A 15,792-nucleotide genomic window follows, 5' to 3' on the forward strand; every position below is an offset into this window, starting at 1 on the left:
AAAGAACAGCTGCACATAGGGAGCAGGAAAGGTTAAGGATAAAATCATTATTCCCAAAGTTACCTCCCATCAGTCCTAACAGCAGAATCCTAATATCTAAGCATTTTTCTGTCTGTGCCTCTCCTTAACGAATAGGAAAAAATGTATATTAGTCTAATGCAAATCGCAAATGCTTTTTGCCTAGTTTCTTCAGAGGGATCTAATACAGTTTGTTTTATTTTTCCCTTTGATCAGTTCTTTATTCTTATCAGTGAACATGGCTGTGCATCAATTTCATTGTAATGAAAAGTTTCAGTAATTTGAAAGACTGGGAAGAGGGACATACAAGAATATAGTTTCCCTGAATCTGAATTAGACCAGTGCTTGCAAAGCTGATGCAAGTCCTATGACTATGTGCTTAGTAAATATTGCAGGGCATGGGAAGGTCTGTGCAGGACAGGGAATTCTGCAGGCAGATTAATGTGACAAATATTTCCATGCATGAAGTAACACATTGGTAGGCATGGGCCTAACAAAGTCCAGTGAAGTCTGTAGTCCTCAATGCATGTAAACTTCAGTATCTGCACTTACTGAGCAGAGACTGTGTTTTGCAGTTTAGCTGCTCTATTTCTTTTTATACAAAGACATGCACTCAGGGACCAATCTGACCAAACTTGCGATAACGCTAAGTGGGTATGGTGCAGTGCTCTGCAGAGAACTAAAGTGTACTAGAAAATGTTTCATTTTTCAATGGTCATGTATATTTAATATCTCAGTACATATTTTTAAAGCACCCTAAGGTAACTGCAAAGTAACACTCACCACATTGGTTTCCACTTATGTGACCTTTTCCTGCTTTTAGCAAAGCATGTACAAGTGTGAACAGCACCACTTTGACTGCAGAAAGGGCAGGAAATTAGAGTTTCATCACTGTGGACTTCTTTATTGAGCAGCTTACCCTCCTGTCCCTCCAAATCAGTATTACTCTTCTAGAAGCAGCAGTGTTTCCTTAAGCACTATATGTCTAATCAGAAATATCATCACCAAGGTCAAAAGTGTTTTGTTTTTTAAGTAAGTATGTTTTGTGCAAGCGAACATTGCAGGATTTCCTTTATACGTTTCATTCATTGAATGGGTATTAGTTGGAATCCTGCGAGCAATTTCCTGCCGTCACCTGACAGATAACTGAAAGCTGCTGATGTCTGTCATAGTCAGAAGTTTGCTGATTTCATGTTTTTCAAATTTGTCATCTGAGGCTCACAGCAATGAGTTACTTAACTAAGCAAGCTTGAGATATCTTTGCCATTAGACTCTAAAAATATAAGCCAGGCAAGGTTTACAGAAAGAGGTAATATTTTTGATTTATTCAAGTTGATGTAGCTGGAAAAAAGACAGACTTTTCACCACACCATCCTTCCTGGAAATCTAAAATAGAAACAGAAACTTTTAAAGCAGGCACCAACAAGAGAAACCTCGCAGTTCATTGTGGAGGTCACCTTTACTCTTTCACTGAAGGAAGTGTCCTGCTTTGCCTGAAATGAGAGCTAAAATTAGCTCAGCCCCATCTTGAAAGTTCAGTGATCTATTTTCCAGTAAGGTATCATACTCTATTCCTACCTTGTGTCTGCAATTTCACAGATATTTTACTTCCTTTCTGAGGATTTGTTCTTTTTCATAGTTTTCTAGGCATTACAGAGTCACAGTAATTATCTGTGTTCATGTCCTTCCTTTGTAATAAGTTCAGCTGAGCTTAAACTTTTTTGCCTGATCTTGCACTTGCTGTGGGCTAGAACTATGCATGCAGACACCAAAGTGTGATGCGCTTGTTACACAGTAAATTTGCTGTGGTCTAGGCCAATAGTGAATACCCAAAAAGAGATTTTTTGTGCTAAAAATTTTTTTGTGTTCAGAGGGCAACATTTATCCTTCTGGCTTATGGATTTTGTTATTTGGCCAGCAATTTCTCCCTCAGTTGTGTGTGATTTTTTTCGTGCGTGTGCGTGAGTGCGTGCTTGCAAAGTACTTTCTGGAGATTTTTCCTTGTACTGATGAAGAACTTTATAGAGGGCATTGGCTTAACAGATGTCCAGTTAGTGCCCGAGATCTTCAGCCCCTGGTGCAGTGCACAGCTAAGCTCAGGAGGAGGCCAGCACTGCACTGGCCTAACCACTTTTCCTGAGTCACTGCCTCTGATAATAGCTTCAGTCAAAAAAAGGATGCTAAAGTTCAAAGCAAGTTGCTGGAAAAATCTAGTGGGGATCTTCACTTTCACACCTAGCTATTTAGGGCATGCTTTTTGTTCATCTTTTCTTTTATCCATCCTGCCTTAACCACTACCTGCTATCATTTCTGTTCTTAAAGAGCCTAACAGACCTAATTTTATGTATCTGTTTCCTAGATACCTTTTATCAAAGAGTGATTTTTTTCTGTGTGATCTTTTTTAGTTCTGTTGTACACTGAACTGATGTGATGCTTTCAGAGTAAGTGCAACTTCAATAAACTAATATAGTTTTAAATATTTAGAAATATGAAGTACTTTATTACCTGGAAAATCTATAGTGGCCTATGTATAAAATAAAACAGGCACTCTCTTCTTAAAATATTTGGACTACTTGATGAAACTTTGTCAGTAAATGGAAGGCAAGGTTTAGTTCTAGCAATACAACCAAAGTTATATGGTCAATGTTACACTAGATTAAAATGGTTTGTGTTGCTAAGAGCAGTTGTTATGCCTTAATCCATCAGTTGATGGAAGTAAGAAATACTTAGGAAGTGTCTCATGTATGCAAGAGAGAAAGCTCATTGAAAAGGATGATCCTCTGAAGCTCTCTCCGGAGTTTCTGAACGTGTGACTGTCAAGATGCCCCCGATGAACAATTGCTCTGAACAACTCTCCCTCATAACCTTTTGTTTAACCCTGTGGTTTTAATATTAGTGATGGGTAGAAGCCTAGGAAAGGCAAGAAAAATGTTAACTGGATTCAGACTAACCCCATTGGGTGCAAGAGTGCAGGATACCCTTCCTAGCAGATGATGCCATCGGACACTTGCCTCTGAGAATGGCTACTCTCAGTCCACTTTCCCACCCTGTGTAGTCCTTCCCTCCTGCTCGGTTCAAGACTGCTTCTTGCATTTACTCTCTGGAGTATCAGAGCACCGTTGCAGCACCTGGGATGCTGAAAGGAAGCCCTGGCTTGTATCTAATTAGCCAGTAACTCATTTTTCTGTAGTCCAGTAAACTCTTCTACCTCCAACTCTAACTGTCCACAGTTCCTCTAGACCTCAGCATACATAAGACATTCACAACTGTCTGGCTGAATTACAACATTATATGTGATTGAGTGTTAGGAATAATTACTGGTCCTTCTGTCTGTGTGTGTGTTTAGGTGTTTTAACTGTGTTGTTTCGCAAGCATACCTAACTGCAGAAGTAAGGCAACAGATGCATTCAACCTTGTAAACACTTGCTCCCCCCTTTTGTACTTCACATAACATCTAGGAAGTGGCATATGTGTGTCTGGCTGTTGGCAATGTGTACATGGAAAAATATGGTTGCTGACAAAAGTGTCGTGGAGACAGAACCTGCAACATGAGGTATTCATCCTATATACCTCATAACTCTATTTGTGTGTTATCTGAGCACTAGTAACAGTGACTTTTGTCCTGTAGATTCAGGAAACTGCTTTTCTATCCATAGAATGAAAAGTGCAATGTTTATTCCTTAGGAAACTATCCCCTGTCCTGCGTCCTATGGTAGCTAAAAACTGAAATGGGAAGGGAAAAAGGGGAACAGGAAGGGAAACAACCCAACTGAAGCAGTGAACTCTTTGTCCTGTTTAGAGAATTTTGACTACCCTTTGGCATTATTTCCTTTAACAAGGAGGTTTTATGTTTAAAGATACTTGAGCACTGAGAAGGGCTACAAAAAGCAAAAGAATTTAGACAGTTCTTTTAGGGCACAAAACACTGCTCTGATTGTTCTTCAGGTCTGAAGCCAAATACTGGGCATGATGCTTTATTATCACATGGATCTTTGTTCCTTCTGCATTTTACATGATTGATGCAATTGCATAATGGGCCTAGCAGTCTTTTATATGGGATGCAGGCTAATTCTGCACAAAATGGTTGTATCATTGACATGCGGTATCTTAAATCCTAGTCTTTTGAGGTCTCAAGCACCACGAACAACACACTGAAAATCACTAGTAGATTAGCAAGTGCAGTAGCAGCATGCTAGCTGAATAGGTGGCCAGGGTGCCAGGATATCTCATTAAATTGTGGTCAGATTCTTTGGCTAAGTGGGCACTTAGGAGCCTTCACACTGTAGAAAAAAGGCAGAGGGGGCATGAATCCTACAGGGCTGCACATGAGGTATTCTAGTGTGTTTGTAGTCATTAGATGGAACTTTTTATGAATGGATAAACTAGCACTCTTGATTCTACCCAGTGCATCACAAAGTAAGCAAATAAATGGAGACACTAGAAAATTTCTCTGAAGGCAGCAAGGTATCTGGCAGTATTGTCTACGCAAGCATCCTCAACTCTGAACCTTGCATAGTTTAAAAAATAACAAAATTGGTGAACCTTGGTGCTTCAGAGCTTTAACCTTTACAGTACTGATATAACTTTGAGGCTAGTATAATATTTGTTTTTGTCTAAGATGTGCAAGAAAAACAAGTTAGGCTGTAAGAAACAAAATGAGCAAAATACCACAATGTGCAAACATGTGGTCTGGCTTCACACTCAGTGGTGTATATGGAGGTGTTACTGAACTTTCATGAGTGCAAGGACTAGTGCCTGAAGTCATGGTGAGACATCACTCACCCTAAATAGCACAAGGAAAGAACGTGAGAGTATTGAGGGGTAAGGGGAAGATGGAGCTTGCATTGACACTCTCTTAACTGGACACTGACACTTGACTGCAGCTATATTATTTTCAGTTATCATCTTATACTCACTTTCTGCAGAACTGGCCATGCATTCTGACCTTGTGGATTCATTAAAATCCAGGAAATAGGAAGAGTTTTGTTTCTTCCGGGACCTAGTATGGAAATGTATAGCCACTGCAACCACAGCCTGATGGCCCTGGGAATCCACACAGAACCTATGGGATGGGAATAGACCTTGATACCACCCCAGAAAGAGATGAAAGAAGTAGCAGAGCCCATTGGCTGTTGGGCTAGAAACCCTCTTTTCTAGAGGTTTTTCTGGGAAATCATATGCTTGTCTTACACATTGGTATGATTATCCAATATATTGGCAGTCTGCCTGCTTTTTAAAGTCAATCACTTTAAAACTGAAAGAGCTCTAGTTTTTGGGAACTTTGCCAACCTTAAAAAGAAAAGGAAATGAAAGTAAGTAAGAATTATATCAGAAGCAAGTCCTTTGCACCAGCTCTGCAGTGAGTTAGAGTAGATAAGGCATTACAACTGGTACGTTGTCTGTGTATAAGGATAACCTGGCGACAATAAAATCCTGCAAGGCGAATGACATGCTGATAAGCTGCCTGGCAGTATCGGATCAAAAGTTTTGTTTTCTATCTTTGTTCGACTCCAAAGCTTTTATACTTTAGGTGATGGGGCCACCTCTGCTAGACACCCTGCAGACTGAGATGACTACTGCAAGCAAAGCAGCAAGAGAATGGGGAAGGAAGAATGTGGAATATAAAAGCAGAGTCTGTAAAAGCAGGGTGGTGGAAGAAGGCTGGTGTGAAGCTGGATGGCTAGAAAATGTTAAGTTAAACTGGAGGGATGAAATGAAGAGAACAGATTAGGGAAGCAGAAGGCCAGAGGGGAAATGAGCCTAGGTCAGTCAGTAAAATACAGCAAAGTTAGCAATGGTTCCTTCAAATGTAACTACTGCATCCTCCAACACATCACAAAGGATCCTGAAGCACTTCATGAAAGCTGTAATCTTAATAACATACTTTGTAAAGGCTGTTTTAGAAGTAGTGTCTTTTATCATCCATATCTGCCAGCATGTATTCCAGTGAAAATGCTGTTGGGGGGGAGTCACTACAATTGGTACCCCCTTGATGTAGTAAACATTTTCAAACACTGTCATAACCTCATTTTACCAGCTGAGGGCACTCCAAGACAGGCTAAGTGTGTGGGGAGAGGCGGGGGAAAGGAAGAGAAGGCAAAGTCCTGATGAAAGTTAACTTGAAGGAGGAAAACAGTTGTTTTAAGAACAAAAATAAAGCAATGAGACCAGATGGGTAAAGGCAACCTCCCCCTGAGGGAGAAGGCTGACAAAAGCATCAGCTTGACTTGCCACATGAACTCTGTATGGATTGGGGCTATTGATGTAACTGAAGGAGCAGAGCAAATTGATTTAGATGGAATAAAAATAGGCCAGTCTTAAGCCCCAAACTGAAATAAATGGAATACAAAAAACTTTTTGAAAGCTCAGATGGAATTTTTTTTTTTTTTTGTTTTATTCCTTTGATAATAAAAGTTAATTTTCTTTAACTGTCTTACAGCTGTAGAACAGCACCTGCAGACCTGCCAAGGCAGAGCTGAGCAAAGGAAATGGTCTCCGAAAAGGGAGGACCCAGTGCCAAGTGCTGTTTGAACAGAGCAACCAGTTCTTGGAGTTACTTGCCTGTGGGCCCATCAGGTTGGCACTAGCATACTGCAGAAGGAAAAGCATATGTATGGCATCATAGAAAGAAGCTCAGGTGTTAGTCTGGAGGCCACCTACATGGTGTGGCCACCTGATTTCACATAAGGACTTGGGTGCCCCAGGGAATTCATGGCCCTGACAGACACAGTGCAGAGGCTCCATCGTAATACACGAGAAGCTAGAGACCCAGGATTTGCCATATTGCATACTGGAAATTTGAGTCTTAACACATCTTTTCTCAATACCTGAGTCAGAACTTGTGCCCTTGCCAAGAACTTCTGCCTGAAGCATGGCACCCACTGTAACTAGCACCAGGCCTGTAGTCAAGCCACTCGCTGCTCTACTCAGCTTTAAGCATGTGCTTGTGTCTTCTTAGGGTCAATCTTAACAATCTCCCCTTAACTTTCAGCAAACAAAGCCTATTTTTGTTAAATGTGCTGTTTGCCTTGTGCGCTTCCCCTTCTTTCCAGTGGAGGGAAATCTTGTACATCTCTCCTGGCTATTTTTCCCTTTCTATGGTGCCTTTCAGCACAGCGCACAAAAGCAACTTAGGGATATAAAACAAAGCATCAAGAACTCACTTTTACATAAAGTAACTTATTTTGCAGCAACTGATACTAATTTAGAGGAAGTTAATTAGTGTGATGGAAACTATTCACTTGCTGATTCCAGCAAAGAATCAGATTCCTGCAAGGGATCAGATCTGGTATACAACTGAGTGCTCTGTGTCTCCTGATTTCCCCCCACCCCCCACTACCTGTTCTTATCCCCCTTCTTATGCTAATAATACTAACATGAATTGATGAAACTTTGCAGAGAGAGGTAGGAATCCCTACATATACCCCTGTATTTAGGGGTGCATGTCCAGTAAACAGCTAGAGATGGATAAAAGCAAAACATATGCAATCACATATATTTGATACTAAAGCACTGCTATCTTCATAATGCAATACTCATTTAAGGGAAATATTGTTCATTTCTGCACTTGTTGTTGATACAGTCATTTTAAAGCTCTCAATAAAGTTTATTTTACTGTTATTTTAAGATGTGAACGGGGGGATATTCAGAGAATGTCATTAGAATTGTTTATGCAGTTATGTGTTCTCAGATTCCTCTGTATTAAAGCAATTAGACTTTCCTACCAGCAGTGAAAGCGTGCAAATGTACTCCCAATGCTTACCAACATGCAAATAATATTTCAGGACAGTGTAATAAACTGAGGAAGTAATGAATGTCTGCGTTTTTTCATGTTTAGAATGAAAGAAGAAATGCAGAATAGTTTCAGATTCAAAAAAAACTTTTAAAATAGACTTCTTTGACCATCACCTATATTCAAGCAGCTAGGTCAGAGGTGCTGTAAGTCCTAAAACGGGGTCTCTAGATCCCTCAGTGCTCAAGAGGGCTTACTCAGCAAGCAAAAATTTTAATTTCAGATTGCAAAACAGCAAGCTGGGGGTGGGGAGAGCCTGCCGTAGCAGGAGGTGCTGCCCGGGCAGAGCGCTCCCCCGGGGCTGGAACAGCGCGCCCGCGGCGCGGGGCCCTGCTGCAAGCCGCTGCCCCGTGCCCGGGGGAGCCGGGCTGGGGTGCCCGCGGGACCTGCTGCCCCGGGTGTCCCGCGTGGCAAGAGCAAATGCGGCGAGACCCCCCGCTCGCGGCAGCCTGCGCGCTCAGCCTGCGTCGTGCAAGGGGGGTAACAGCGCAACGCAGCACGGCCCTCAGCGACTGCCCCGCGCGGCTGCAGCTGCCCTTTGCCTTTAGAGGCCTTCAAAATGTCCATTAGCTTATTTGGGTGCACGTGGGCTATTTTGGGGGGAAGGGAAAAAACGTAAAAATCTGCTTGCGCTCAGGAAAATAAAGCAGCAGCCGGGAGCGGCCGTCCGCGCCGCGCTGCTCCGCCGGCCCGCGGAGCGCGCCGAGGGGCCTGGGCGGCGCGCGGGGGAGGCGCGTCCCCGCGGGGCCGGGCGGCGGGCGGAGCCGAGCCGAGCCGTGCCGTGCCGGCCCGCCCGCTCGCTATATAGCGGCGAGCCGCGGCGCTGCTCGGCGTTGGGAGCGTCGGAGCGGGCGGGCATGGAGCTGCTGCGGACCATCGCGTACCCGCCGGGCGGCGGCGGCGGCGCCAAGGGCTGCGAGGCGGCGCTGGGCAGAGCCGGCGGCGGCGAGTCCCGCAGGAAGAAGGCGGAGGAGCCGCCGCACCCGCACTCCCACCCCGCCGCCGAGGTCTCTCGGATTATAACCGACCCCACGACGGGGAAGCGCTACTGCCGCGGCAAGGTGCTCGGAAAGGTAACGGCCGGAGCGGCGGCGGGCCGGGGGCCGGGGCCGCCCGCCTCCGCGGGGTGCGGCGCCGGGCCGGGCTCTCGGGGGCCGGGGCCCCGCCGCCGCGGCGGTGCGGAGCCCCGCGCGCAGTGCGCGCAGCGCCCTCCTGCCCCGCTTCGCCGCCGCCCCGAGGTGCGAGCGGCGTCGTGCCTTTTAGCTCGGGCAAGGCCACCGAAGTGGTGACTGAGGGGGCGGGGAGGCAGCGCGACCTCCCGTCTAGGTGGTGAAGCTCAGACCCATCTTTCGCTAAACTACCCTGTGGAGAGGAAGTTACTTGACTAATATATGAGCTGGTGAATGACTAAGTGTGGGACTTCTTTCATACCTGGCATAATTGGCTTTTTTTCTTTTTCGTATGTGTCTCTTTAGGGTGGATTTGCTAAGTGTTATGAGATGACAGATTTGACAACAAATAAAGTTTATGCTGCAAAAATCATTCCTCACAGCAGAGTAGCAAAACCTCATCAAAGGGAAAAGGTGCGTGTGCATGAATGATTTTTTTCCCCTTTCTCCATTTTTTTTTCCTTTCTTCTCCTCAAACTCTTTGTGTGCTGGATTGCCCAGCCCTTTCCCTGAGATCACTATGATAGAGCTGCCTGCTCAGCCTTGTGGACACAAGGCTAACAACACTTTCTCCCCCTTCCCCTTGTCTGTCTTCAGATTGATAAAGAGATTGAGCTGCACAGAATGCTTAATCATAGACATGTCGTGCAGTTTTATCACTACTTTGAAGACAGAGAGAATATTTACATTCTTCTGGAGTACTGCAGTAGAAGGGTGAGCATCAACTGGGAGAAATCCAGTATTTACTTACCTGGAATCTGGAACTAATTTTAATATGTAATGTGTAAAAGGTATTTTTATGGTTTCTTTGGTTATCATTTCTCCATGCATTGATTTACTTTTGCTAAGGTAAATCATGTCTGTGAATATTCACTGATATTTGTGCCTTTTGTTTTCCCCCTGCAGTCAATGGCTCACATCTTAAAAGCAAGGAAGGTATTGACAGAACCAGAAGTGCGTTACTACCTCAGGCAGATTGTGTCAGGGCTAAAGTATCTCCATGAACAGGAAATCTTGCACAGGGACCTCAAACTAGGTAAGTTCTACTCCTTGCTGTCCTCAAAACATACTCTTCTAGCCCTGTCAGCTTTGTACCACTTTATACTTGTATTGTGATAGCTTAATTGGTAGAATCAGCTCAGTTTCTCTTTACAGTGGAAAATTGGAGTGCTTAAGGGATGACATTAAGTATTCCTGCTTATTAAAAAAAATAAATCTGGTTTTGCTCAGTGTGACTCAGCACCTGTGGCAAATGCTTTCTGACCTTACAAGAAAAGGACTAACCAGAATTTTTTTCTACTAGGTAACTTCTTCATTAATGAGAACATGGAACTGAAACTAGGTGACTTTGGCTTGGCAGCTAGGCTGGAACCACTGGAACACAGGAGGAGGTAGGAACATCAAAAACTGGTAAAGGCTAATAGTAAATGAAACCAAATTTGTTCAGAAATGAGAGAGATCCTGTTCCCTAGCAAAAGCAAATTGCTTCTGGGATCAGAATTTCCCCTCCTAGAAAACAGTACTGTGTGCTTTGTGACTTTTGCTTTCCACTGAGCAGCTGGATAATAGCAAACGCCAGAGGCAGGGTATCTGACTGACTAATAGTGCAGCTATGAGTCTGCTGTTGCAGTATCATGAAGTCACCATGAAACATGGCTGCACTATGAACATTCCTAGAGCTCCTCTTCAGGAGAGTATCTAAGCTCTTTTACAAAACTGAGAATAAAATCTGCTTTATGAAAAACAAGTTCTCTCCTCTGAGATACTAATGAACTCTGTGGCCTCTTTGATTTGCAGAACAATATGTGGCACACCAAATTACCTCTCTCCAGAAGTCCTCAACAAACAAGGGCATGGCTGTGAATCTGATATTTGGGCCTTAGGCTGTGTAATGTAAGTACTCTGCTACCTTTGAAATTAAATATTGCTATCACTGGCTTAGGCTTGTAAGTGTTCAAAGGGGATGCAGTACTGCAGCAATTTGCAGTCCTTTAAATACATCTAACCCAACTGCAGAAATTCTCCTTGTTAGGAGATGGACAAAACCTTTTTGGTAGTTAAGTGTTGTGGGTGTGTAAAATCTTTTTTCCTCCCCTTTTAAATAGGTATACAATGCTGTTGGGAAGACCCCCATTTGAGACTACGAATCTTAAAGAAACCTACAGATGTATAAGGGAAGCAAGATACAGTCTGCCTTCATCTCTTCTTGCACCTGCAAAACACTTAATAGCTAGCATGTTATCAAAGAATCCCGAAGACAGGCCCAGTTTAGATGATATCATTCGACATGACTTTTTCTTACAGGTGTGTACTGTCTGATATTCCACCTGGGGAAAAAAGTCTTCTCTAAAAATGCACCCTGTGGTCTAAAAATTGGTCTCTGAATCTCCTTTCTGCAGGGCTTTACACCTGATAGACTTTCTGCTAGCTGTTGTCACACTGTTCCTGATTTCCATTTGTCAAGTCCTGCTAAAAACTTCTTCAAAAAAGCAGCTGCTGCTCTCTTTGGTGGTAAAAAGGATAAAGCAAGATACTTTGACACACACAGTAAGTGGACTATAACTACACTTAAACTTATCCTTATGCCATAATTGTCTTGCTAATGTACAGCTGTGAGACAGCAACAAAGCAGTTGTATTTATAGCTCAGCTGTCTTGAGTTAGTTCAACCTCTTTATCAGTAAATGTAGATAGTAGCCTGCAGCCTACATCAACATGCATAATGAAGCATTTGTGATGGCATACAGACAAGCCATAGTGGCCTTCTGTTAGTCTATTGTGTGTGTGTGGGGGGGGGGATTTTTATATATATATAGATAGATAGATCCCTGTATTTCTGTCCTGGGAGACTATGGCAGGTTTAAAAGAAGATGTTTTGGGGGAGATGATACACTTTGTAGCCAGCTTGCTAGGTTTACTGTAGTGCAAGATGTACAGTGCTTCCAGATGCAGCATTAAGTTTTTTCTTTTTATTACAGATCGACTAGCTAAAGAAGATGAAGAAATTTACAAGCTCAGGCATGATTTAAAGAAGACATCAATAACCCAGCAACCCCACAAACACAGAACAGATGAGGTAAATGCAACTGCAGTTCGATTCAAATCCAATAACACTGGGGTGAGGTAGCTATAATTAAATTATATTTGACTTGGATATGCCAGCTGGGATTGTACACAGCATAATCAAGCTTAAATGATTAGCAGAGTTGCTTTAAGAGGGCTTAACTGAGCTTCAGCAAGGTATGGTAGCTTTTGTAAGGAGACCTATCAATTTTGTCTTTTGAGTAATAGATGATGACAGCTTCTGGGGAGATACTATGTGCAAACTTTCTTGCTAGGTGCTGTTTTTCTGTTCTCCAAATAGGGCTTCAGAGGACTCCAGCTCATGATCAGATAGACTCTTTTCATGAATTAATTGCTGAGATGCAACTCTTATGTGGTGGTCATGCTGTACACAACTGTTCCTTTCCTAGGGAAGGAGAGTGAAAATAAATTAATAGTATTAAGGTGCAAATTGAGGATCTAAAGAATAGAAAGACCTAGCATGCTTCTTTCTAAGCTCAGTCTAATAGCAGCTCTTTATACTTGCTGGGAAACATTGATACCTTTTTTTTTTTAATTTATTATTATTATTATTTAGAATTTATCACTTGTTGATAACTAGGAGAGGCATGCAAAACTTGTGTTATAAGCCTTGGCTTGTATTGTATTTGATACTTAACTATCTGATGTCCCTTCTAGGAGAGCCAGCCTCCTAACACAACAGTAGCCAAGCCAGGAATGTTGTCAGAAACAAAGCAGGCTGGAGATGCTATTCGGATGATCGTCAGAGGAACTTTGGGAAGCTGCAGCAGTAGCAGTGAATGTAAGTGCAGCAAAATATACCATAATATCTCTAATTCTAAACCCCACTTTTACATTCTTTGTGTCTCAGATTTATAAGCCTAAAACATGCAGCTGCTTTTTCATCCTTTTTGATACTCTAACTTCTATAATCAGCATTTTGGAAGAACTGAAACTAGAAAGCCATCAAGGCTAGATTTCTTGAAAGTGCAGTTTAGAGAGAGAAGGCTCTCATTCTAAAACATTGTGGTATGTGGTCTTGTCCATCTAATAGTCCTTCTCTTTCAGGCCTCGAGGACAGTACTATGGGAAGCGTTGCTGATACTGTTGCGAGGGTATTGCGAGGATGTCTAGAGAACATGCCAGAAGCAGACAGCATTCCCAAGGAACAGCTGGCGGCATCCTTCCAGTGGGTTACAAAATGGGTGGACTATTCTAACAAATATGGCTTTGGGTACCAGCTCTCAGATCACACTGTCGGTGTCCTCTTCAACAACGGGGCACACATGAGCCTTCTGCCAGACAAAAAGTAGGTACTTCAGAATGATTACTAAACTGACAATTCCCTAAAGCAGTTCATACTTAAATGCTTGAATCTTCCCTCTAACCTGCTTATTTTCCTTTTTCTCTTACAGGACAGTCCACTACTATGCTGAGCTAGGCCAGTGCTCTGTCTTCTCAGCCACAGATGCTCCTGAACAGTTCATTAGCCAAGTAACAGTTCTGAAGTATTTCTCTCACTATATGGAAGAGAACCTCATGGATGTAAGTACAGCACCTCCTGTGTTTTGAGCTGTAGAAATGGAACTTGAACTAAATGTGAACTGAATGTTAAACACAGCATCTGCCCCTTCTCCTAGGGAGGAGACCTGCCCAGCCTAACAGATGTTCGTAGGCCTAGGCTTTACCTCTTACAGTGGCTTAAATCTGATAAAGCACTAATGATGCTCTTCAATGATGGCACGTTTCAAGTAAGTTCATAGCACATAACCAGAGAAAATATTTCTGAAATCCTGAAATAATGTTGAACAAAATGAGATTGGGGCTCCCCCCACCCCAATCTCTTAAACATAAGCACAAAAAACTGAGAGGAGAAAGTATACAAACAGGAACTCTTCTCTCTTTGCAGGTAAACTTCTATCATGACCATACAAAAATCATAATTTGCAATCAAAGTGAGGAGTACCTCCTTACCTACATCAATGAAGACAGGATATCCACAACGTTTCGTCTGACAACTCTTCTGGTTTCTGGATGCTCATTGGAACTGAAACACAGAATGGAATATGCTCTGAACATGCTGCTGCAGAGATGCAACTGAAGGGACTGACTCTTAAACCAAAAGGACCCTCTTGTTCACTGTGAAAGCTACAGTGGAGATGGTGGAGCAACTAGTATGTTGATGATGGATGTGTGGTGGTACGAAAATGACTGTCATAGTGTGCTGGGCACACTTCTATTAGGCAGAAGCCTAAACCTGCTGTTGGACTAAAGCGGTGTGACAAGGAGTTCTTCAGACTATAGTTTTTTTTCTTGCTTCGTGTGTGTGTTAAAGATATTTTTGACTCAAACTCAGCAGAGTATGACTGCTTGCTCTATAAGGGAGCATTTTTGATGGAGTTAAACTGTGAATACGGATCTGGAAAGGGAGGGAAGGGAGAGCTCCATTGTTGTGGAATAGCTGTAATAAGCAGCTTCTGGCTGCTTAACTGTGAACTATGGCCATACTTTTTTTTTTTTTTTCATTTTTTCAAAAACTACCCACACTTGTGGCTGGAAAAGTGCATTCCTTGTTAATATTTTTTTTATTTATTACAGCCTAAAGTGAAGTATTTATTACACTTTTTTTTTTGACCTTGATATTTTAAATATAAATCTGTTGGCAATAAAGAAAATAGAAAATCTGAAGCAAGAATCTCTACTGTCTTTATAACACACCTTAATATGCCCTGCTTTGTATTACTAAAAAACTCTGAAGGTCTGTGTTATGCCACTGTTTTAAATAATAATAATAATACTAGCCTGCTTCAGGTCAGGATGCAGGTGACTGCTCAATTCTGGAGCCTGTCTGTTCAAGTCTATGTACAGCAGTAGTCACAAGCATTTCTCTACTGTTTCTGATTATTGCATATTTAAACAGATGATGCAAGTTTGCTGCAGTGCAAAGCTGTAGCCTTGACACTTCATTGTTATTACTAATGACTAGCAGTGTAACCAAAAAGGTAAGTATGGATCTCCCAAAGACACTTCATGCCAGAATTGATACTGACGTTTTATAGTAACTGAAAACCACTCCTTATGCCTGGATGATAATTAGTGGAAAATAACTGTGTTAACTGGAGCTGTGTAACCTTCCTCCTGCTATTCCTTATAGTGAATTAAGAGCAATGCTTCTAAGCAATCAAATTATCCCCAAAATTCAACACTAAATTGAATTTGTCATACAAATCACCTGGTGCTTAGGCACATTGCCTTTCTATTGTGCTTTAACCAAGAGCAGGCAGACATGTACAATAAAGGGCAACCCTAGCACAGTAAAACAAAACAGAATATTAAAGTTGATTTAGTATCAACTTTTTAGGGGGTTACTTGATCAAGTTGGTAACATTAGACAACTACCAATTTTTTCTAAGTCCAAATTTTTTATGGAGCTAGCTCTCTCTTAAGTAGCTGAAAACATCTGAGGACAGCTGACAGGTGGTTTGCCCCTGAGAGCAATTGCTAATGAGAATACCTAATTATAAGTCCTAATTGAAGACAATGCTATTTGTCTAACCTATGAAAATAGAGGGAATTACTGAGAATTTATCACTCAGTACAGGAAAGGAATGTCTACTTGTATCCTGGGTTTATTTGTTCTCTTTGGTGCCTCCACATTACATAGCACCTGAACCTATATAAACACATGCTAGTCTTCAAGCAATAACCTGTTGCTTGCTGATGCTGCAGCAAGCAGTAGTTCAATTGTTTA

The 15,792-nt window shown here is 42.3% G+C and overlaps 1 protein-coding gene across 2 annotated transcripts; it reads left to right on the top strand.

Moving 5' to 3' along the window:
• The first annotated feature begins 8,653 nt into the window (after positions 1 to 8,653).
• Positions 8,654 to 14,734, top strand: PLK2 (polo like kinase 2). 2 transcript variants are annotated; one of them, XM_062599915.1, is made up of 14 exons: positions 8,654 to 8,883; positions 9,286 to 9,393; positions 9,577 to 9,693; positions 9,886 to 10,015; positions 10,283 to 10,370; positions 10,777 to 10,872; positions 11,085 to 11,283; positions 11,379 to 11,526; positions 11,957 to 12,054; positions 12,720 to 12,843; positions 13,110 to 13,350; positions 13,457 to 13,586; positions 13,682 to 13,792; positions 13,951 to 14,734. In XM_062599915.1, exons 1-14 carry the CDS (start codon positions 8,668 to 8,670, stop codon positions 14,140 to 14,142), a joined length of 1,998 nt encoding a protein of 665 aa, XP_062455899.1. In that variant the 5' UTR covers positions 8,654 to 8,667; the 3' UTR covers positions 14,143 to 14,734. The 2 variants fall into 2 exon arrangements, with proteins under 2 accessions (XP_062455899.1, XP_062455900.1); XM_062599916.1 differs by lacking the exon at positions 9,577 to 9,693.
• The last annotated feature ends 1,058 nt before the right edge of the window (positions 14,735 to 15,792 follow it).

Source organism: Rhea pennata, chromosome Z, assembly GCF_028389875.1.
Source record: "Rhea pennata isolate bPtePen1 chromosome Z, bPtePen1.pri, whole genome shotgun sequence".
Lineage (NCBI taxonomy): Eukaryota > Metazoa > Chordata > Aves > Rheiformes > Rheidae > Rhea > Rhea pennata.